Here is a 21,982-nt window from a genome sequence, read left to right as displayed (position 1 = left end):
GCACGGAGGGTGTGAGGCTGTTTTGTGGTGCTTGCAGCCCAATTTTTCCTATTTGCTCTTTCACGTCCTTATCTCAGAACTATGCTGCATTAGGCATATTTAATAACTGTGTTGATATAGTTAAATGTCAAGTTAATAACACAAATCTTATTGCAGTGAGCTGGTACAATGGGGGACACTGTTTCCAGTGTAAACTGTCCAACCTATTTGTTTTGTACTCATACGTGAGAGTAAATAACATGAACCTTCTCTTTAAAAGACAATTACTGTTCGATCAGAGAGTTCTAACTCACATACGCACACGTCCGGCCTCAACTCTGCAAACCACAGGACTCACCCACCGTCTCTGAACTACGTCAGAGTATAGAATAGAGACGACAACAGGTACAGCAACCAGCAGTTTACTGACAAAACAATAAAACAGTTTCAAAGACAAGAAATAAAAAATAAAAAGAAAGCAGCACAGTGTAATAAACAACATGTCCACTGCTCCCACATCATAAAGTAGCCAATTCCAAGAGAACCTTCTTCGTAGGTTAAAATACTAAAATCGGGGTTTACAGTAAATAAAGAGGAATCACAGTTTTCACTATGATGAAAAACACAGTCCTTAAACATCTCAATCCTCCATTTTAATCAACACATGATTTAACGTGTTGTTTTTTTTTAGTATTATCTGAGTACAGTGTGTGTTTGTGTGTGTGTGTGTGTGTGTGTGTGTGTGTGTGTGTGTGTGTGTGTGTGTGTGTGTGTGTGTGTGTGTGTGTGTGTGATCATACACCGGCACTATAAACCGTCACATTTGTAAAAAAAGAACCTTTGTAAACAAACAACATGAGAATCACAGTTAACTGCTGACAGCGACAAATGAGGGTTTACTGTAAATAACACAAATGTGAGTGCAGCTGCCAAATGTGAGTTTCCTCTGGGCCACAGAGGCTTAAAAATATTCACTTTCTGTGTGACACAAGTCAGCAAAGGAAGAAGTTATTGTAATAATACAATATTCAATTCAGAGTTTTCAATCCATATCATGTGGTCAGTCCAGAAATCATTAAAACCAGGTACAGCCTACATGTAAAGCCTAAAAAGAAGTCATATTTACAAATGCTTATTTACTAAGGGTAATGTAACAAACATAACCCACTCTCTATTTCATGTTTTTGTCGTGGTAGTGTTCCTCACCTCATTCTGGCTTCAACATACTCGGTACTGAAGCGCTCTTATCTGTTGTTGTCTTGGTTCAAGGCCAAAACATAAAAAAGAGAAGGGTTTTTACTGCCAGCCCAGCTGGGGGTGCAGACCCGGCTGGAGAGGGAAGGGGTTTCCTGGGCCTGGAGGGTAGTTGGTGAAACTGTTTGGTTGAGGAGGGAAGCTCTCTAAACCGGCTGTGGGATGAGCCTGGAACACAAAGACAAGTGTGAGACCCCAAATTACAAACAATAACAAATATGATTTGTGTGTGTGTGTGTGTGTGTGTGTGTGTGTGTGTGTACCTGTAACAGAGCGGACTGCATTGCTGGGTTGTGGAGGCCACCAAGTGCGGCAGAGGAAGCAGAGGGAGAGAAGCCTGGTACTCCGGGGAAAGAGAGCAAGCTGGGAAACCCACTGTTGCCTGGAGGCTGGAGTCCACTGCCCATCCTGGAAGGCACACAACAAAAACTGCCGATTATAAACTCTGCACTGAGTTTTATCATATCACACATCAAAGAGGACACTTCCTTCTAAGTGTATATGTACCTAAAATTATAGTGTGACACAGATCTGTCGGTTACATTTAAACCATTGTCAAATGAGTTCACACAGTGCTGATGAAGCCTTTAAACGCCACACGACTCTCTCTCTCTCTGTTTGTCAGTATAATTTCATGTTTGTGTCGCATGGGAAACATTGTTTTAGGTCAAGACACATAAGGCAACGTCAACATTGCGCTAGTAAAGACAGCAGCCAACAAGTTCTTACAGAGTACGACTGCAAACATAAAGAACATGCAGAGGTTAACTGAACACTATAAATTTTTTCCAAGAGTTGACAATATTTACCATTTCAACTCTAAAATAATGATAATATTCTTTTGCATTTCAATAGGGTTCTACGCACTTTGTGCTCGAGCCCTGAATATTTTCATTTACAATCTAATAATGTTTAATATATGGTAGGGCAGTAATCACCTAGTTGATAACAAGACACAAAACCTAGCGCTAACACTGCAGAGTAGAAAGACGAGTGGACTTTGCACAGTGAAGGTACAACCTCTCGACTTATCACTCACAATCTAAAGTAGAAAATCAGTTTTACGATGTTCTTGTTGATGGAAAAATCAGTATCACGAGTTCTGACCAGCGTACAGCCCAAGTGTTAACTACTGTAATCTAACATCACAGGTGATGGAGTGGAAATATGTAATCAAGATGAAATCGTTCTGTAAATGGTTATATAACATGGTATCTATGAATTGTTTATAGCTCTTCCCATCAGAAACCTCTTTAACATACCCGGGCTGAAAGTTGGAGCTGAAGGCCGATGCAAAGCCTGGTAAAACTGGTGATGATGATGGAACACCTGCCGCTGCTGCTGCTGCTGCTGCCGCCGCCGCTGCTGCCGCCTGCAGTGGCGCCACGGATGCTACTGAAGACGGAGCAGCACCCGACAGTCCCATGAATGAAGACAATACAGGGCTCCCAGCTCCATGACCCCCTGACACACCCAGTCCTGGGAAGGCAGCAGGGCTAGAGCCAGGCGGAAGGCCTTGGAATAAAGAAGGGCCAGAGGTAAGGCCTAGACCGAAAGGGGAAGCTGCACTTGGGTAGATGGAGGTTGGTGGGTGGTTAGAAATGTTGGCGTTGGAAGACATTGCAGACATGGATGAAGAGATGGTAGAGGGAGGGAGAGATGAAGAAAGATTGGGGAAATGGGACAGGCTGGGGTAATGAGAGGGAGCCGGGCTGGAGGACAGAGCTTGAAGGCTGGCCATATGGACGGGACTGGGAAGAGAGACTTGAGGGGAACCTGAGGAGTGCGAGATACCCAAAGAACGTGCCAGGGCAGCTTGCGCGGGACCTGGGACCACCAAGGAGCTAAGTGATGGTGTGCCCGAACGAGAGGCGCCCTTGAAAGCAGAGGGCACGGGGCTGTTACTGCCACTGCCGCTTCCCCCCGTGTGTCTGTTCAGTGATCCAGCTGCAGCAATAGCAGCCTGGGCCTGTGCAGAATGAGCCGGAGAGGGTTTGGGGCTGGGACCAGGGGTGGAACAGCTCGGAATTACTGGAGTGGACGATCTAGGAGTGAGGGATTGTGGTCCAGAGGGGGTGTAACTTCGTATCACTGACCCAGAGGGGTTACCTGTATGTGGCTGCATGCCTGGGAAGTTGGGTCCTGACTGGTGGTCTGTGGAATGAGGAAAAAGCTTTTGCTGAGTTGAACCCATGGAGTTTGTCTGCAACATGGAGTCTGAACTGCTGCGGGAGTTGGCGGGGGTGCCTGGTCGGGAAAGAGTATGGAAGGGGGAAGAAGAGAAGCCCCCACTACCAGGGACAGGAGTTCCACAGGGGGTGCCTGTGGGTGTGTGGGCTTTAATGACAGATGAGGGTGTGGGTGTAGCGTGACCACTGGGAGTCTGTGGTCCTGCTTTGATGACAGATGGGGATGGAGCAGGCGAGGGAGAGGGGGCATTGGGGTTGTGAGATGGAACCTTCCCAGGGAAAACTGGTGTGATGGGAGTAGTGGGAGCCTGCTGAGCTGGAGACTGGGGTGGGACAGGATTAGAAGGTATGGATCCATGAGAAATGAGGAGGGGGCCACTGTTGACTCCTGGTGTGGTGTTGTGTGGATTGCCTGGTTTGGCATAACCTGGAAGTAAAAAGAGGGTCAGAATGAGTTAAAAATGTACTCTAAAAACGATAAAGGACGATTATCTTACATGGAATTAGAATCAAGTAAATAGATTGATAAAATGTTAACTGATTCATTTCTATTTTTATGATCAGGAGTGTTATTGTTAAATAAACAATAAAATGCTTGACAGACACAAAGGTTAAAGCTGAGCAAGTTATTTGTGGAAGAAGCAACTTCACACACTCATATATATGTAAAAAATAATAATAATAAAAGAAAGACAGAGCACGGAGGAGGGGCCAGAGAGCATCTCTGCTTACAATTTATTATGGAAATGTTTCCAATATTTTTTACCTTTGGGGGAATGTTTCAATACTTCACTTGTTTGTTTGTTTTTATATTAAAAGTTAGTATAATATTTGTGCTTATGACCACATGTCTCCCCAAAGGCCCTGAAAGATGTATTTCAACCGTGAAAACTGGAAATGTGATGCATTAAACCAGGGGTGTCAAACTCATTTTTGTTCAGGGGCCACATACAGCACAATTTGATCTCAAGGGGGCCGGACCAGTAAAAATAGTAAAATAATAGCATAATAACCTATGAACAACAAGAACTCCTTTGTTTTACATTTAATGAAGGATAATTTTACAAAATATGAAATTTCTTGAGAAATATAAGTGCAATTTCAACAATATCATGCCTAAGTTTACTATTTACACAGCACAATGGATCTTTAAAGTCACAAACATTTAGTCACGGGTAACTGGAGCATTTTGACATTTGACACGTTTAGATTAGTGTGAAATTTTAACGGATTGGACCCTCTGGCGGGCCGGTTCTGGCCCCCGGGCCGTATGTTTGACACCCCTGCATTAAACGATTAGGTTATCTCAAGCAATGCATGATTCCAGAAAGAAAAAAGATTAATGACATTAGTTTGAAGCCATTTCCAGCCATGGGGAACCAAAGACCAAAATCACCAAAATATACTTATAACACTGACTGACCAGAAAACAGAAATATCTACGAGATGTGAAGCAATACAACAGCTTTGCAAAAGTTTGTTGTGCTCAGACTGAATACAACAAAATTCCAACAACACCTCCTTCAAAATACTTAGCTGTTGTATTGGAAAGAAATAAATCTACAGTGCGTTGTACGTTTCTGGTCACTCTGTGTAAGCAAACAGAGGTGAGAGGCTCATTCCTCACCCGATAAGGCACTAAACTCAGGAGGTGAAGGTAAGCAGCATGCCAGAAAGTAGGGCAGCAAGATTCAGGGTGGGAGTGCCGTTTCTCAGTCACACACACAAGCGTGCGTAAAATCATTTCCATTGAGTCATACCTGCTACTTTGTGGGCAGAGTTGTAGGGGGGAGGGGGCACGGTGGCTGTTATAACCCTTCCCACAGAAACAAGACCTGCGTTGTTGTACGCACCTGAGTAGCAGTGGCAAACATTAACAGTGTCCACCACACACACACGTGTAAGAATCGAACACAAACCACCCCCACGACCGACTACAGCTCAACCATGTTCCATGTGGCCTTCACAAAACCATGCCTGATAACTAAAGCCACACAAAGCAGAATCATGAATTTGTCAGTTAAATTAGAACTCTCCATAATTATGTGGGTTTGTTTTTTAATTGTTTGATGATGTGCAGAGCAGAGGGAGGCAGGGAAACGTGTTTGTAAGGGCTGTTTCTTACTTGGGGCGATGGTTGCATGGGGTCGGCACGGCGGTATAGGGTAGGGCACGGGCCGATGAGGGTTGTAGGTTGAAGGAAACTTAGGGGGGAAAAAAACACAAAAAGATATAAATAATTAGGCAGTTATGTCTCATTATGATGTTTCTCCAAATGTGTCACTTATCTATTCATTGTTATGATTGCAGTGTCTCTACTATATGCAGTAGGAAAAACACTTTCAACCATTTTAATGAGAATCCCATGAATAAGCTCTTAAAATTTCTGAGGGATCTTTAAAATAGAAAATACCACAAACTGAAACTAATGGATTTAGGATCGATAATTCTCACAGATTTTACAAAGAAACTCATACATCATTTATATTACAGATTACATTGAAAGAACATTAAAATCCAAATATGAAAGGTCAAACAATTCTTAGTGTGGTTATTTGTGAATCCAACATACATCATTTTCACATTTTCCTTTTTCAGTAAACATCCAGTCTTGCAAGCGACTATTCTGGCTGCACTCTGGCTGGAGAAACACCCACTTGTTTGTATATCTTTAAAGCAATAACAACTGTCATATATTAGGTGTCTTAAAGCCCAGGATTTATCAGTGTGCACCAACAAAATAAGGGCAATGTTTCTGGTGGAACATCAGTGAAACTGCTAAATAATCACATGGTAACTCTGTGCCCACACTCTTTCAGCATGTGGGTTTCGAAATTACAGGTCACTGATGTTTTTTAAGTCACTGGTAACAGGCTAGAAAGGAAACCGACATGAGAAATTGAGAAAGCAGACTTATACCAACGGTTTAAATCTGGTGACTCAGAAACATGACATTTCGTAACATTATGGCCTCTCTGTGGCCAAAGTTACTTCACATGTGGATCAGCGAGATATGAAGATTGATTCATTTGTTTTAGTGATTTTCCATTATGTGCCCTATCCTATAGCCTTTACTGCAGTCCATTTTCCACTCTCTCTGCTGTCTATCATTGGTTTACACAACAAGGCTTGACATGTAGGCTGAAGTCTATTCATCATGTGATGCCTTGCTACACAGTCATGTGACTTCTCTGGGGCACCTGGACACCCTTACTATTACAACATCCCAAGTAAGTGATTCCATTCCTGAGCTTACAGGTTTGAATGGTCCAATAATACGTGAAGAAATTCCTTTGCCCTCCATACTGTTAGACGCATCATCTTTCTTCTCTCCTTCCTTTTTTGTGGGGGGAATTCCCTGTGATCGAAAAAAAAACACATTTTCATTATAAATAAAACAAAATGTATTTTCTGTCAGGGCTATGGTGCCTTCAGGAAATCTCAGTATGCAGTACTTACAGGGAATGTACCAGTGACCAGGCTGGGTCTGCCTTTAGGGTATGGGTTCCCTGGTATCATACCACAGGAGGAGATCATGGCAACAGGAGCCTTACAGCCCACTTTACACACCTAACAACACAGATATGGCATTATTCTATGGGTAATATACAGTGTGCAGCAAAAAAAGTCATTTTGACAAATGCCAATCATGTTTTTGTTTTTTTAAATGTGATGCTTCTACTTTACTGAATTACTATGCAACTATCCGTTATGACTGTCAAAGGAACTCCATGAGGTATTTCATAGTGAAGACATACACATGAGATTAGAAGTAACAGCACAGTATAAAAAGGTCAATGATTTTGAAAGATGAACTTACTTGCTCCAGTATCCTGCGAGCTCGCTTTTTCTCAGACAAGTGTATGCGAAACAGATCCTCCACAGGACGATAATTCTGAGCATCTGAAATATTCCTGTGCAAAAAACAGAGACCCAGTAACTGACTACTGAATAAACCAACAGCATCAAATTTCAACACAGCATTTGATAGTTTGATGATGTCTAGAAAACAGATTTCCAAGTTTTACTCACAAAGCTATTAATTCCAGGACAACCAGTCGGTCTTTTGAGAAAGTGAAGCAATTCAGGATATTTGCAACTTTGGTTGTAGGGATTGCAACCATTTTCTGAAGGCAAAAGAATGACAAACATGTGACAATTTTACACACACAGTTATTTTTTTAAACGTTTACTTCCCCTCTTGATTCTATTCTTAAGACAAAAATGTTCACTACAAACCATTTTAGTGATTCTTGTAACTTACATGCTGCAGAGCTTTAACTGCTTTGATCTGAGGCTCAGCCCATGAGAAGTACTTCAGGATCTCCATTACCTGCAATGTTCAAGATAGTGTTATAACCTACAATAATTATACAATATGAAATAGAGTTGCACTGCTCCTAATTTTCCAAGAAAGCGTTGCAGCTTTAAAATTTCTGTTAATTAGGTCAAACAAAAAAAACAGTGTGCCTATAATCAGCATTGGCTGTGAGGTAAATTAGTTTAGGACAATATTATTGTGGGAGCCCGGTCTATCTAGTGTGTTAAACAGATGAAAACATAACACGGCAGCATCGCACTTTAAACTGTTACCTGCTCACTGGAGAAATATCCATGCACCTGCTCTATGGCTTTGATGCGCTGGTCGGTCAGGACGCACTGCAACAAAGAAAGGGGAAGAACAAAACCCTGAAGTTTATACAATTTCACATGTTAAATCGGAGACATATTTTGATTTTAATCGACTTTTACCTTTCTTATTTCGTCCAAGACGATGTCAAATGATTTTTTGTCCATGTCAGCGGTCTCAAACTAACCTAAGGCTCTTTGACAATGATTTTCTTTTTTTTTGTTATAACACGCACTTTGTAAATGTACTTTTACAAACCAAATAGATGATGTAGATTAAATGATTTCGGGAGATTCTAAATACTTTGTTGCTGGTGCAACGTTACTGGTCCATTCATAGTGCACTGACAACATAACTAATAAAGCAACAAATGTTAGCTCTGAATAATCAACTTCATAATAACACTGCATAACCTTTACTGCCCGTCACCGTACAACTTTCTGCCTGTGAACAAAGAATTAGAGAAGCAGTCCGCAGTTGATCTATTTGCAGCTAACAACAAGCTAACGCTAGCTCCAGCTACCGCAGTTCTGCACACGGCTCAACAAAAGCACAAAACACAATGGGGAGAAAATATCCGAGCATGTTTTCGCCCGAGCGTATTTAAAATCGTAAACTGGTAATATTCGCACTCAAAGTTGGAGAGTAGAAAAAATAATTTAGTTTAAATACTCAGAGGATAAGTAACATAGCACTCTGGCTAGCCACTGACAGCTGCCTGGCGCTAGTAGCGTCAACATCGAGAAGGACCCCTTTGAGCCGACTTGTCAGAAAAAAACACAAGTGTGCCACTTTAGGTTAAAACAACATAATTAACGTTGATGTGGCTGATTGTATACGTATAGTGATATATTTAGTAGTTGAAATAATTATTTTCCTGACGTCATTTGAAGTCATGTATTTTTTAAGTTGTATTTTAGTTTTTCTGTGCAGGCAGTGTCAGGCGAAGTTTGGACAGTTTACCAGAAGTAAATATGAATTTAGTCTCAGCGGCGCAATAGAATAAGAAATAACCTGTTCTTTAAGGAATATGGACCGTTTTTCGTGGTCAAGCGGACTCTTGGAAATAAACGAAACATTAGTGATTCAACAACGAGGTGTGAGACTGTATGACGGCGATGATAAGGTACAGTTTTCCTCTCTGTTAGCCAAGTTTGTAGCATGATACACATACCTGCTGAAACTTCGACTCAACACTAAGAAAGTTGAATAACACAGCAGTAATAACTGTGCAATTAAAGACATGATAACCTTCAGATGGCTCATACTAGATTTTAAACACTCGATTGTTATTGTGTAGCACCATAAAATTGCTTTTTTGAGGACCATTTAAAATCCAAAAAGCATTAAATAACAATATAATGAGAATGATCATTTAAAAGCAGAGGTCAAATCACAAACAATACAATACTTCAATACAAAAATTAGACCTTAAAACAAATCAATATGTACACAGGTACTTTGAAGGCTGCAATACAGTGTGTAACCAGGAAGTAACCCACAAATCAACACAGAATGTTTTGTAGAGTATTATTGTACATTCCTTAACACTGTATTGTATAATGCTCAGTAACTATAACGTGTAGCACATGTTCACACTGATGACATATGTATGTGTATGTGTATATGTTTTATCTCCAGAAGATTTGCTAAACAAACAAATAATCACATTACATCATTGTACATCATTGTATCAGGCCAAGCTGGATGTTGGAGCCGCCTTGCTGAGTACCCATCGGCTGATCTGGAGGGACGTTAAAAATCATGTAAGATGGCAGGAAACACAACTGCATACATCTTTACTGCACCGATTGATGCCACTTTCCACTTTGTGTTCTGACTCCCGTGGTAACTTCTGTATTTCTCTTAGGAATGCTGCCTAGCTATGCCCTTGTCACAGATCATCTACTTTGAAGAACAGGCTGCAGGAATAGGGAAGAGGTCAGTTCCAGTAAAACATGGCCGCCTAATGTTTTTTCATTTGTTTTCTCATCACATGCAATTATATTGAATACTGCTTAGTAACCTGTACATGTATCCTGTGTAATCCTGTGTTCAGTAATCCTTATCTCTGACGATGTTTTCAGAGGTTATATTTATTTCTTTGCAGTTAAAGAAAAATATGTTATGGGTCTTTGGTCATATTTGTTGTTTGTTGGGAGAAGATATAGTAACTGTGTAAGTGGACATTTCAATGAAGGAAATATAAATGAACTATTGCTTTCTCTTATTCTGTAGTGCAAAAATAATTATTCACCTGCATCCAACACCTGCCAACAAGGAGCCGGGTCCTTACCAACACAGCAAGTACTCCTACATTAAGCTGTCCTTTAAAGAACATGGACAGATCGAGGTAGGTTTAAAAAAGAGCTTTTTGTTCATATGCATGTGGACTGGCTGTTAAATTCTTGATTACCTAGAACTGAAATCTTAATGCCATTTGCATGCAGTTTTACAGGAGGCTAACAGAAGAAATGACTCAAAAGAGATGGGAGAGCACACCTGTTTCACAGCCCATCAGCCCCACAGGATCTGGCACTCAGGTTGGAAGATGAACAAACAGTGTCTCTTTTCCAGTCAAACTGTCGCTGAACACTGATATGTTGTCTGTGGGAATTACATCAGATATTTAACAATGTGATCCACAGGATGGCAGTGTTGACCCTTAATGTTTTGTTTTTACTGTGGCTGTATTCAGAACATGACTATTTTTAGTACCTTTGAAAATGATTATGTGTTAGTATACTGTGTATCAAATGAATATCAAACTATGTTTATCCCTCAGCTTTACAGAAGCAGTTAAGATTTTGAGAAGGCTGATTCCCTTGTTCATGAGTGCATGCATCTCTAAAACAGATTAGATTACATTTTTGACAAAATGCAACAAAATCAAAGTCCCCCAAACAGATTTTTGTCCTGGAAATGTAAATGACTGCAGCTTGTTAGCCCTTCACTGTTTGACTTTTCTTGTCCTTCAAAGCCTGTTATCCTATGATCCGTTCCTGGTGTGCCTCACTACATGCATGTTTTTCTTTCCTTTATGGTCATGCAGACAGGAAAGACCCGTGCAGTGGGGATTGTCGGCATCGAGAGGAAGATAGAGGAGAGGAGAAAAGAAACAGACAAAAACATTTCAGAGGTGCTATGAACTGACAATACTGAAATACTTTGTGATGCCACTCTTATGTATGAGATATTGATCTGAATTTAACTGTCATTTTGAAAGTATTGTAGATGCCTTATTGTATTTTTTTGACTGTGACTTTTCTGAGAATACAGAATGGTTTGCTCTGAAATGTGATGAGTTTCAACTTGTAACCGTTGTTATTTATTGGAGCTGGTTTGAAATCGAGCTGTCCACTGCTGCTGTGACACTCATCAATCAACCATGGAATTATGTGTTTATACAAGAGCTGTTGTGAAAGATTTACATGTATTTGACAGTTAAAGTAAACAGGGTTTTAAGACCAGGGAGGATTTTCAGTCTCATCAATTATCGGTGGACGGGTTGGGGACAGCTTGGAACGATGTTTGAAATTCAGCTGTAGCCATGAGGTTTGTGGTTTATGTAATTGAAGACAATTTAGAACGCTAGTTCACATTTCATCTCCTTTTCAGGCCTTTGAGGACCTCAGTAAGCTGATGGTCAAGGTAAATAATGCTTCATCTGTCCTCATGTTGCATGTGTTGATAATTTATATCACGTGTGCTTGTTTAACCGTCATAATCAAATCTGCATTACGCTCTGATGCTGCTGTGCTGTGGTATTTGCTGATAGATGATCTTTATACATTAACGAACAGGCTAAGGAGATGGTGGAGCTGTCCAGATCTATAGCCAACAAGATCAAAGACAAGCAGGGAGACATATCCGAAGACGAGGTAAGAACAGGACCAGCAGAGACGGACACAAAAACACACACACATACAATTTAAATTGTCTGGTTTTGTCTGACTAGAAAAAGTCTTTAGAACAGACAAACTTTCTAAACACATGAAAAAGAACAACATCCTTTCTGATATGCGGCAGCCGGCGTAGTTCCCTGACACACTCGGGTCCTGCATTTGTCACAGTCTGCAGTCTCACCAATAGATGCCACTAATTCTTACACACTGGACCTTGGTTTTTCTTTTGTCTTTGCTTTACAGACGATCCGTTTTAAGTCCTACCTCCTGAGCATGGGTATTGCTAACCCCGTTACAAGGGAAACACATGGATCAGGCACACATTACCACTTGCAACTGGCTAAGCAACTGGGAGACATGCTGCAGGCCCCTCTGGAGGTAGAAGTGAATTTATGTGTGTCGTGCATTTAACATCTACACAGTCCAAGATCATCAAATAATCTCTTTCAACCGTTCTTTGCTCTGTCAGGAGCGAGGCGGCATGATGGCTCTCACCGAGGTTTACTGTCTGGTCAACCGTGCGCGAGGGATGGAGGTAACGCATCTTTGTTACATGTACATTAATGCTACACACAAATGACTCTGTCAGACACTGAGCTTATTTGAACCCTTTCTGCAGCTTTTATCTCCAGAAGATTTGCTAAATGCCTGCAAGATGTTTGAGTCACTGAAGCTCCCAGTGAGGTGAGTTTGAGTCACGCTCGCTTCTCAAAAACATCTCAAAGGAAAACTTTTCATGAGCCCAGGAGAAACAACCTTTATATTCTGATATATCTCGTATATCGGGATACATCCTAAACATATTGAGATAATATTTATAAGCCATATAGCCCAGCCTTAGGGTAAATGCCTACTCCATACAGGCCGGGCTCTTCCTGCCTGGCTTCCTGTTGTTGGTTGTGGTGTCCAGCCCTCTGCAGCTGTCATTTCCTGTCACTTCCTCTGGTTTCAACAGAAACACTGACCTGTTTCCCTGCTCTGCCTCTACTTGGCTCCTTAAACTGGGCGCATTTTGGCTTAATTAAAGATTAAAGATGTGCTTAAAACTGTTGACCTGCTCTCCACACACACACACACGTCTTTATGTGTGTTCTCTGTAGGATGCGTGTGTTTGACAGTGGTGTGATGGTGGTGCAGCTGCAGTCTCACAGTGAAGAGGAAATGATAGCCTCAGCACTGGACAGTGTAAGCTATTGACGACATGATCAAACAGCATTTAAACACAGTATAAAGTATCTACAGATAGTGTCTATGCTAAATGCTAAGGTTGTAGCATTGTTCTTCTCTTCTTCAGGTGACAGATAAAGGTTCCTTGACCGCAGAGGAGTTTGCAAAGCTCTTGGGTCTTTCTGTTCTTCTGTCTAAAGAACGGTAAGTTAATGCTGAGTCTCTCAGTGTCTCTCACTTTTGGTTAATGTGTTGTCATGTCTGTAATCTCCAGGTTGTTGCTGGCTGAGAAGATGGGTCACCTGTGTCGAGACGACTCTGTGGAGGGTCTGAGATTCTACCCAAACCTCTTTGAGTAGAGTGCCGGCTCTTCTTTGTGCTACACTGAGATAAAATACATATTCACTGTTGATACTGCCTGGTGCTTTTATGTCTTTTATAATAATAATAATCTGCAAACACTACTTGTAGAAAAGTGTTCCCGGATAATCTCCACTTTACATGACTTTAATAATGACCAGGATTGGGAAAATGTACTCAAATGGAAATACAGTGTCACTGTCACATGCCCACACATTTAAGTAGTTAGTGAAAGATCCTACAAGACCTTTTTAAAATCAAATGTAAAGGAAAAGCTTTGCTCTTCTGTCTTATAAAGAGGACACTTATCAAGATGCCCTTGTTTCAGTGAATATCCTCAACTCTCCTGACATTTTTGTCTCATATACTTTAAAACACGATTCTTGTCCTTTCTCCAGTCAAAGTTAAGCCTTTGCCAAGGATCACGATTTGACAGAATAGAAACAAAATGCCTGATCCGCTGAGTTTATTTAAAAGTATAATATACAGAGGGCACTTTACCACAATTCATTCTTCACCTAATTAATCCCTTCATTGTTGTGGATTGTTGTTCCAGTTGTTACTGTTTTGAATCCAGACTGAGAGGTGAGCACAGTCCGGCTGTACTTGTAAATCTATTCTAATTCATTAGAAGAACAATGGATAGATACGCTTCTGTGTTACAGTGAAATGGTTTCAGGAATAAAATATAAAAGAAAAAGTGTCTCCACAGTGATACAGAGAATAATACAATATTAGAATGTAAAAGTTAAAGATGGTAAGTCTTAGTGGAAATACACCCAGGACAGAAAACTTTGTTCCCATTGTGCAGCGAGCTGAGCAGTTAACAGTGTTTCATCTGCACTGAAGCTTCCTGTTTTCTCTCTCTCTCTGGTGGAGAAGAATAAAAGTCTGCAGACTTATACAGCTGATTAGATTATCCTGCCATGTGGCTCACTGATAGTAGAGTAACTTCATTTGCTCAAGAAATCATGAGAGCTGAAGTCGGGCAGGTCTGAGAATAATCATTTGAGATTCATGCTGATTTGGTGGTGAAAGGTCAAATGTTGCTTTGATGTCACATCATCATTTTGACCATAATATGAAAGAATGAATGACATTTTTAGACAAATTTGTTTTCTGATGATTTTTCAACACTAGATTTACTTCATCTTGTATCCGTGCAGCAGTAATTTGAGGCATTTTTGTCCGTGGGTCTTGTTCTCACCTGCTAAGATGGATTGATTTATTCACTAGAGTATCATCTGATAAAATCTTAATGTTTATTTAAATTGAGGATGAAGAAAGACGTCAGTTGATATGAAATAATAACTTTCTGTGACTGACGTGCGTGTGACTGCCTGTTGTAGATTGAGGTATAGATCACATATTTCCACAGGTAGTCACTCTCCTCAGGCACCTGAAACTCTCCTGGATGATTCACGTCTTACAATGCTGTGATTTTTAAACGTTAGGTCGTGATCCAAATCAAAGCATGACCGTGCACATACAGCTGCCACTCACAGCCTCACCTGTGTGCTCCTAAACCTAAATATGAAATCAGTGTGTGTGTCACTTTAGTAAGACCAAGACCGTACAATAGAACTAAAGCTCCATGAATAACTGCATATTTGACTTATGGGCACTTTTGTTGCTCTTTTCTCCAGACACTGTGTCTTACTTCACTATTGGTTTGTAAAAAAAATAAACTTAAGTGGTTTAAAAATGCGACAAGTTGTTGTTTTTGGGTAAATGTGCGTCCTAACGCTGGATCATCATCATCATCATCCTCTGTGCCATAGCTGTTCATGACCCCCGTTATAAATATAATATATAAACATCCTCTTGCACAAATAAATGTGATAAGATTCATTCACTGTAAAAGCATACAAGCATACAAGCATACATAATAATATGAAGACGTTAAACAATACACAAAACTCCACATCAGTGTCTGACATCAGTGCAGAGTTAGATAATGTGCACATTAACAGCTCCATGACTGACAGGGTCACTTTAAACCGGCGCATGGTTCCTGGTTGGGGGGCTGGGGGGGGGGGGGGACTGTGCAGTAACTGCAGTAACTGCGCTCCTCCTGAGCGTCAGTGGCACAGTTGATCTGATGCGTCTTGAACGCATGGCGCAGGTTTTGTCTGCTGGAACAGAGGAGAGCGCGGAGTCTGCAGGAGATGTGAGTTTGACAAGCTTTCATTTCAAAGACTTAGTCAATTTAAAAACGTTTGTGTGCTTCACTGTCGGTTTTAAAAGTATTCAAAGTGACACTGATGCGCTGCGCAGGTCAGTGTTTCTTCTATTCTCAGGTTGACTTTTATTCAGCCTCTTACACTTTACTTCTACTCTGTCTCACGATATTATTACGATGTATATATAACACTTTCTTTGTTTTTGTTTTCAAAAAATGTGTACATATGTTTATGGATGCAGAGGAAACAGATGGAGCATTATTAAAGTAATAAAATGCTGTAATATTACAAAGCATGTCTCTAATGTCACACAAACTAATTACTTATACCAACAAAAGAATATTACCTACTTAAGTTGTCAAAACATGTACAAGAACTTAAAGTAAGATAAAGGTGTTACTAAGGATAAATGTTTATTGTGAAAGATTTGAATTTGTGAAACTAAAGAACCTTAAATGAGATAAAGAGATTAAATAAATCGCATAGAGTTAATCAGTCATTCACTAGGACAAATGTTGGCAGCATTTTCAAGTAGCTCACTTATAAACTTATAACAACTTATAACCCCCAGATAATGGACATTTACGACAATCAACATCTTTCAAAACACAAAAGTGTTGTTGCTGTTTTAATCACAATGATTGACTTACTGTATATTCTCCCATACTTTTAAACGTAAGTCATTAAAAATACATCTGTAGACTAAATAACTATAATTCTGACTCTATATTGATAAGTAACATAGTTAAGAAGAAATACGAAGCCTGGTGTTGATCCAATACTTCATGGTTATAGTGCAAAGCACTGTGGTGGTCAATATTTCACTGTGTCTGTTTGTTTGTTTGTTTGTTTGTTACTGGGACAGAAATTCAGAAGCTTATTGTGATGTAAAAAAAGGGAACTCATGAAAATATGAAGACTCAGTTAGAGAAAACATTTGTGAGCGACTATAATAGTAAAGGCAAAGTATGTCTGTATCTACTGTGGCTTAAAGTCCCCTGCAGCGACTATACTGGTGTGAAGGGAAGAAGTGTCATGACCCCGGCTTTACACTCTCACAGCTTCCTGTTTTTCACTCCCTACAAAAGTGTAGTAGATGCAAGTTGTTGATTACGACCTAAACCTTTGGATCATCGGTTTACTCTGAGATCTTTCTCTGCTCTGCAGAGATAAGCGGTGCCGGTGGACGAGGGCGGTCATGTGGTGTTGGAGGAAACCGAGGCACAGACTTCAGAATGCCACAGGCTGCGTCTCTGCTGCCCGTCCTGCTGGCGCTCATGGGATACGGTGAGCGTCGAAATACCATAACTGAATGTTTGACAAGGCTGGCAGCGTCACTGATGTTAACATTTATCTCATCAAGTCAACAAACATGAACTTAACTCCCTGAAACGGCAGAGGGAGATGGGGTTTGAAGGAAAAGCCTAAGGAGTGAAGACGGTGACGAACTTTCAGCCTCTTCCTTTTCCCACACCCTCTTTTGTTGGGAGGATGTGAATGTTGCACAATAGGATTTACGTAGTACACAGCACACACAATAGATCTTAAAACAATGTGCTGCTGCCACTGAGAGCTGATTCTTCACTGATTTCAGACGTTCATGGGACCACAATGAGATGATTATTCAGTTGTAATAAAGCACATTCCATCATGAATAGATGTGTGGTTATTTAAATTGAACATGGTGCAAATTGGGCACAGGGGATACTGTGTATTAATAGGCTTATACCTATACTATATAATACAAATATTTCCTTCCCCCTGTCTCAGTTGCAGGGCTGAGTATCTGGCCCTCGCTCCACGTGGCCCTCAGTAACGCCAGTGTGTTTGTGGAGTTCAGCATCAAATCCAACAGCAGCAGCGTCCGCAACACGAGCCTCTCTCTGATCAACACTGAAACCAACAGCACCGTGCAGACCCGGAATCTCCCCAACAACCCACTGTCAGGCAGGGTGGAGTTCGACTGCTCCTGCTTCCTGTATGCAGGGACGTTCAGGTTCCTGTTGAGGCACAGCAGCAGCACCACTGCTGTCTCTCATGCTAACAGCACAGATGTCAGCACCACCTGGTGGTGGAGTTCAGAACTACAGGTGCAGTGGCCGACCTTTCACCTCGCAGTGGAGAGGGATGGAAACCACTTAGGATCTTTTCAGGCAAGACAAACATGATCAGACACACGTTCACTGTGCTGCAGAAAGATGCTCATGTGTTTCTTCTTCTTCTTCTTCTTGTGTCTCACACCAGGTCGGAATATCCACCAGTGAATACTTTCAGGCTTGTTCACACGGCCTGGACTCGGCTCTCCTCCTGGAGGTCAGCTACATGGAGTACAACCAGATTGGGAGAAACAGCATCGACAAAGTCAGAGCTCGCACGCGACACCCGATCAAACCCCTGCGCTCCCAGAGCCTCGTGCTGCCGTGTGCCTTCCCTTTCACAGAGAGAGACTTCATACGCGTGGCGTTGCTTTCTCCACATACGTCACAGGAGGTGAAGAGCTCAGGACCGCTCTACCTGTCACGCATCTTCTCCTACAAACTGCAGGTGGAAAACCCCAACGCTTACAAGAGCGGCTGTGAAGGGACCATGTCTGTGAAACTGATCACGCCACCGTGTGCTCACATCAGTGGGAAAGTGTTGCTGTATAAGGACATGGGTGTAACACCTGGAGCGGGTGGAACAGCGCTGACGGCCTTTGGTGCAGAGGAGCCGTCCTCTCCTCCTCTGGCCTTTAACTGGCTGACCCAGGGAGAGAACGAGACCGAGTTCAACTGCTCCGTCTTTGACCAGGGAAGGAACAAGTACTGCTTTCGCTTTGTTTTCAACTACAGCCGCTCGCCGAGTCCAGCACAGATGTGTTTGGTGGTTCAGAGGAGTGAAGGTAACCGAACCCCTGTCAAACATCAGGGCTGTTGCTTTTCTTTATTAAAAAACATTGATCTTTGTTTGATTACCTGACTCCTCCAGAGTCCTGGGGCCCCTGGCAGCCGTGGACGGTGTGCAGCGTGAGCTGTGGAGAGGGGGTGAGGGAACGAACACGTGAGTGTCTGCTGCCCTCGAGCGTGGGAGGGATTCAGTGCACGGGCATGGTGAAGGAACAGTCCCTGTGCTCACTGGAGGACTGTGTTGGTTGGTGCTGGTTCTCTCCTTTATTTCTCTGTCCCTTTGATTCTGTGAGAACTTTAAAGGTCCAGAGTGCAACACGCACATCATGACACGTTTATTCTAAGGCAGGGGTGTCAAACTCAAATGACCTGGGGGCCAATGAGCATCTAGTCTGGTAAAGCAGGTAAAAACAACTGTTTATAGTCGGTGGGCATTATAAGATATTCATTATGATATTAGACAGAATTACAAAGTAAAAGTGCTTGTTTTGATGATGCCCAAAAATGGAGAATTAAATTGAAAATTTAGCAAATAATGACGAGGATAATTGTGATTAAAACAGCGTACAAGCTGACCCAATATTATAAAAATATTGCCGGCAAATAGTCTTATATTCTGTCTCTATTCCATCACCTCGCACAGTGGGGGGCGGGCCAAATGTAATCGATTGGAGGGCCACATGTGGCCCCCGGGCCACCAGTTTGACACGTGTTCTAAGGCTTTAAAAACCAGAAGCCTGTACATCTTGGTTTGGTTTTCTGTTAATAATGAGTGTAACACACTGGACCTTTACTCTTTATGTCCTCTTTACATTACATTACATCTTCTTGTGTTACATGCATTGTAGCACAACATGCAAACTTTAAATATCTCTTCTTTGTCCACAGTCTTGCCCGGTCCTTCTCCGTCCCTTCCTCCTATAACGGTTGGCGGTGCAACCCTGGGTGGGAACATGGTGGTCGTGGCCGGTATCTCCCTCTGTCTGGCTGTGATTATAGCGACCATCGTGGTGACCGTGTGGAGGAAACTCTGCCAGACCCCTCAGTGCAGCTCTGTCCGCAGAGGCTCCACACATTCCCCCGGAGGACGCAAGCTGTCCGATGAGGCCTCCATCTGTGGACACAGCCTCCAGAGACCCAGTCTGACCGACGGCCATGGAAAGCCAGGGAGCATGGATGTGGGTATGGCCCAAAAAGACGGCCCTTTCCCGGGCAGTCAGCCTCTGCCACAGACCCTGGTGATTCCTCTGTCACAGGACCCAGAACGGCTGTCTCCCACAGGTCAGAAGATGTTGCCGCCTTCGTTTGGGTAAGTTTTCTTAACGTCAGTATTATTGGCAAACACATCCTGTGCCACCCCCCACTTTCAGAAATGTAAATATAAATGTGAACCTGCAGGTACCGACTGGCTCAGCAGCAGCTGAAAGAAATGAAAAAGAAAGGCTTGAAGGAGGCCACACAGCTGTACCACGTCTCCTCAAGCCCAGTCCACGACACCGTGACGGAGACGTCTGCTTCACCCACCAGCTCCACAGTCCCTGCTCCAGCTGGATTCACTCACTCTGCCCTCGCACTGAGCCCCCTGGACGACACCAACCACACTCACTTCCGTATTGCTGCTCCGTTCTCTGAGCCACCGGCACAGACTTCAAGGCTCACATCAGACAGACTGAGTCCCAGAGTGGAGGTGGTCTCAGGTCCTCCTGTCTCTGCAAATGGGGGCAGCTCAAAATGGCGTGAACGCACTGCCCAGTGGGTGGAGATGGTGGAGAGGAGCGGATTAGCAGGAGTCAGAGGAGGAGGAGGAGGAGGAGGAGGAGGAGGAGGAGGAGACGTAGCAACGGGCAACTTCAATCACAAGAATCCACACTTTCGCCGGACGTCCAGTTTCAATGACAGCAAATACCAGAGTCCACAGTCAGCACAGTCCAGATACTTCAGAGAACGCAGCATGACCCAGGTTCTCCATCTGTCTTTGATCTCGATGCCGTGCGTCAGTTTTGTCCTTTTTTACACGTTTAACAAAAACTATACATTGTCCTTTTTCAGGTGGGATCTCGGACTCTACCTGAGGGAAGTAGCTGGACCAGAGGAGGATGGGAGAGGCAGCCGTATCACTCGTACCCCATCCCAGAGCACGGGCCTTCAGAGTGGACTAAACCCAGACCCCAGAGAGATGAGCAGAAGAAACCGTGGTTAGAAACCTCTGCTCCCTCTCACAACAGTGAGCTCAGACACACTGGAACGAACACAAACAGCACTTCAGCATCTAAAGGCAGCACTGGAGAGAGGCAGAGGAGCGGCGAGCCTGAACGAGGAGGGAAACAGGGCATCTCAGGGATTGGGGGTCCAGCCACTGGGCCTGCTAACTCGTTTGGAGTGAACCAGCTGGGCGTAGAGCGGGCTGAGCAGAACTGGAACCGTCGCGGGCCGTCACCGATCCAGAGGAACATCCTGGCCCGCAAGTTAAAGGAGGCTCAGTCTGGCTCTGGGGTTAAAGGTCGGCAGCGGAGCTCCACCTTCAGTGCATCATCGTGTGAGCAGAGCAAAGGTCACTGCCGCTCTCTGCCAATGTCTGCAGACGACAGCCGCAGCGTCGGCTCGCCTTTTACACTCAGTGAGGCTGAGCAGAGGATGCTGGACATAGACGTGTCCTCGTCATTTGTCGGTGACGAGTGAATTACAATAGTTTGTAGCACTTAAATCTCCTAAATCCTGTTACATCTGTGACTGTAACCTGATATTAACAGTGTTTGGACGCCTGACTATTACACCAGCAGGGACTGGAATAACTTATTCAGAAACAAATACAGTACTTTAATATGGAGCTGGTCCCCTGTTGCAGCTACAACAGCCTCCACACTTCTGAGGTTAGACACTGAGAAGACCTGGATCACCATCTCTGTTCCAGTCCATCCTAAAGGTGTTCGATGGGGTTGAGGTCAGGGCTTTGTGCGCTGAGGCGCAGTCATGTTGGATCAGAATATCACCTTCCTCAAACTGGAAGCATAGCATTGTCCAAAATGTCTTTATGCTGAAGTGTTAAGATTGTTCTTCACTGGAGAGAAGCCTGATTTAAACACCTTGATTCAATACTTGTCCATATAGTGTATTAAGTTTAACTTTTTATTGTTTGTTTATTGTCTAACTTTGCAAATGTTATTGTAACATCTATTTTTGTTGACCAGAAAATGGATTTCTGCCTCCAAGACACTGGAGTAGTTTTCTTTATGTAGCAACCACTGGGACAACATTTAGTACGAGATAAATATTTGTATTTAAATCACAAAAAGGAGGCGCTACTGTTCTCTGCTACTGAATGTGAGCTTTGTGTTCCGCTGTGATGTTTGTGTGATCTGTGCCGTGTCAAAGTTGTTTCATGTATTTTTTGATACAGAATGAATAAATAAGTGGTTGTTGAATATGAACA

The 21,982-nt window shown here is 42.6% G+C and overlaps 3 protein-coding genes across 5 annotated transcripts; 2 read left to right on the top strand and 1 right to left on the bottom strand.

Annotated features, from left to right (window-relative positions):
* Positions 1-385: 385 nt before the first annotated feature.
* Positions 386-8,803, bottom strand: proser1 (proline and serine rich 1). 2 transcript variants are annotated; one of them, XM_058627096.1, is made up of 12 exons: positions 8,175-8,803; positions 8,016-8,081; positions 7,687-7,755; positions 7,455-7,549; positions 7,243-7,336; positions 6,882-6,992; positions 6,679-6,780; positions 5,548-5,626; positions 5,183-5,275; positions 2,496-3,849; positions 1,497-1,641; positions 386-1,401 (listed from the first exon to the last, which is right to left on the bottom strand). In XM_058627096.1, exons 1-12 carry the CDS (start codon positions 8,217-8,219, stop codon positions 1,276-1,278), a joined length of 2,379 nt encoding a protein of 792 aa, XP_058483079.1. In that variant the 5' UTR covers positions 8,220-8,803; the 3' UTR covers positions 386-1,275. The 2 variants fall into 2 exon arrangements, with proteins under 2 accessions (XP_058483079.1, XP_058483080.1); XM_058627097.1 differs by lacking the exon at positions 5,183-5,275.
* Positions 8,804-8,957: 154 nt separating this feature from the next.
* Positions 8,958-14,185, top strand: vps36 (vacuolar protein sorting 36 homolog). Its single transcript, XM_058627098.1, has 14 exons — positions 8,958-9,178; positions 9,750-9,818; positions 9,923-9,993; positions 10,291-10,405; positions 10,503-10,595; positions 11,105-11,191; positions 11,671-11,703; positions 11,856-11,933; positions 12,201-12,335; positions 12,427-12,492; positions 12,577-12,641; positions 13,058-13,142; positions 13,252-13,328; positions 13,399-14,185. Exons 1-14 carry the CDS (start codon positions 9,083-9,085, stop codon positions 13,481-13,483), a joined length of 1,155 nt encoding a protein of 384 aa, XP_058483081.1. The 5' UTR covers positions 8,958-9,082; the 3' UTR covers positions 13,484-14,185.
* Positions 14,186-15,564: 1,379 nt separating this feature from the next.
* Positions 15,565-21,980, top strand: LOC131458958 (thrombospondin type-1 domain-containing protein 1). 2 transcript variants are annotated; one of them, XM_058628344.1, is made up of 8 exons: positions 15,565-15,654; positions 16,835-16,954; positions 17,438-17,820; positions 17,912-18,548; positions 18,635-18,706; positions 19,441-19,861; positions 19,951-20,512; positions 20,602-21,980. In XM_058628344.1, exons 2-8 carry the CDS (start codon positions 16,903-16,905, stop codon positions 21,229-21,231), a joined length of 2,757 nt encoding a protein of 918 aa, XP_058484327.1. In that variant the 5' UTR covers positions 15,565-15,654; positions 16,835-16,902; the 3' UTR covers positions 21,232-21,980. The 2 variants fall into 2 exon arrangements, with proteins under 2 accessions (XP_058484327.1, XP_058484326.1); XM_058628343.1 differs by having other exon boundaries at positions 18,635-18,796.
* Positions 21,981-21,982: the final 2 nt, after the last annotated feature.

This window comes from Solea solea, chromosome 4 (genome assembly GCF_958295425.1).
Source record: "Solea solea chromosome 4, fSolSol10.1, whole genome shotgun sequence".
Taxonomy (NCBI): Eukaryota; Metazoa; Chordata; class Actinopteri; order Pleuronectiformes; family Soleidae; genus Solea; species Solea solea.
This window is presented reverse-complemented; position numbering and strand designations above follow the sequence as displayed.

Coding starts and splice junctions, on each gene's coding strand:
- vps36 (XM_058627098.1), top strand. CDS start 9,083: ATGGACCGTTTTTCGTGGTCAAGCGGACTCTTGGAAATAAACGAAACA. Junction 11,934..12,200: donor GAGACATATCCGAAGACGAG/GTAAGAACAGGA, acceptor TTTGCTTTACAG/ACGATCCGTTTTAAGTCCTA. Junction 12,642..13,057: donor TCACTGAAGCTCCCAGTGAG/GTGAGTTTGAGT, acceptor TGTTCTCTGTAG/GATGCGTGTGTTTGACAGTG.
- LOC131458958 (XM_058628343.1), top strand. CDS start 16,903: ATGCCACAGGCTGCGTCTCTGCTGCCCGTCCTGCTGGCGCTCATGGGA. Junction 17,821..17,911: donor ACCACTTAGGATCTTTTCAG/GCAAGACAAACA, acceptor GTCTCACACCAG/GTCGGAATATCCACCAGTGA. Junction 18,549..18,634: donor GGTGGTTCAGAGGAGTGAAG/GTAACCGAACCC, acceptor TGACTCCTCCAG/AGTCCTGGGGCCCCTGGCAG.
- proser1 (XM_058627096.1), bottom strand. CDS start 8,219: ATGGACAAAAAATCATTTGACATCGTCTTGGACGAAATAAGAAAG. Junction 3,850..5,182: donor CTCTGCCCACAAAGTAGCAG/GTATGACTCAAT, acceptor TTTTACTTCCAG/GTTATGCCAAACCAGGCAAT. Junction 1,642..2,495: donor AGCTCCAACTTTCAGCCCGG/GTATGTTAAAGA, acceptor TGTGCCTTCCAG/GATGGGCAGTGGACTCCAGC.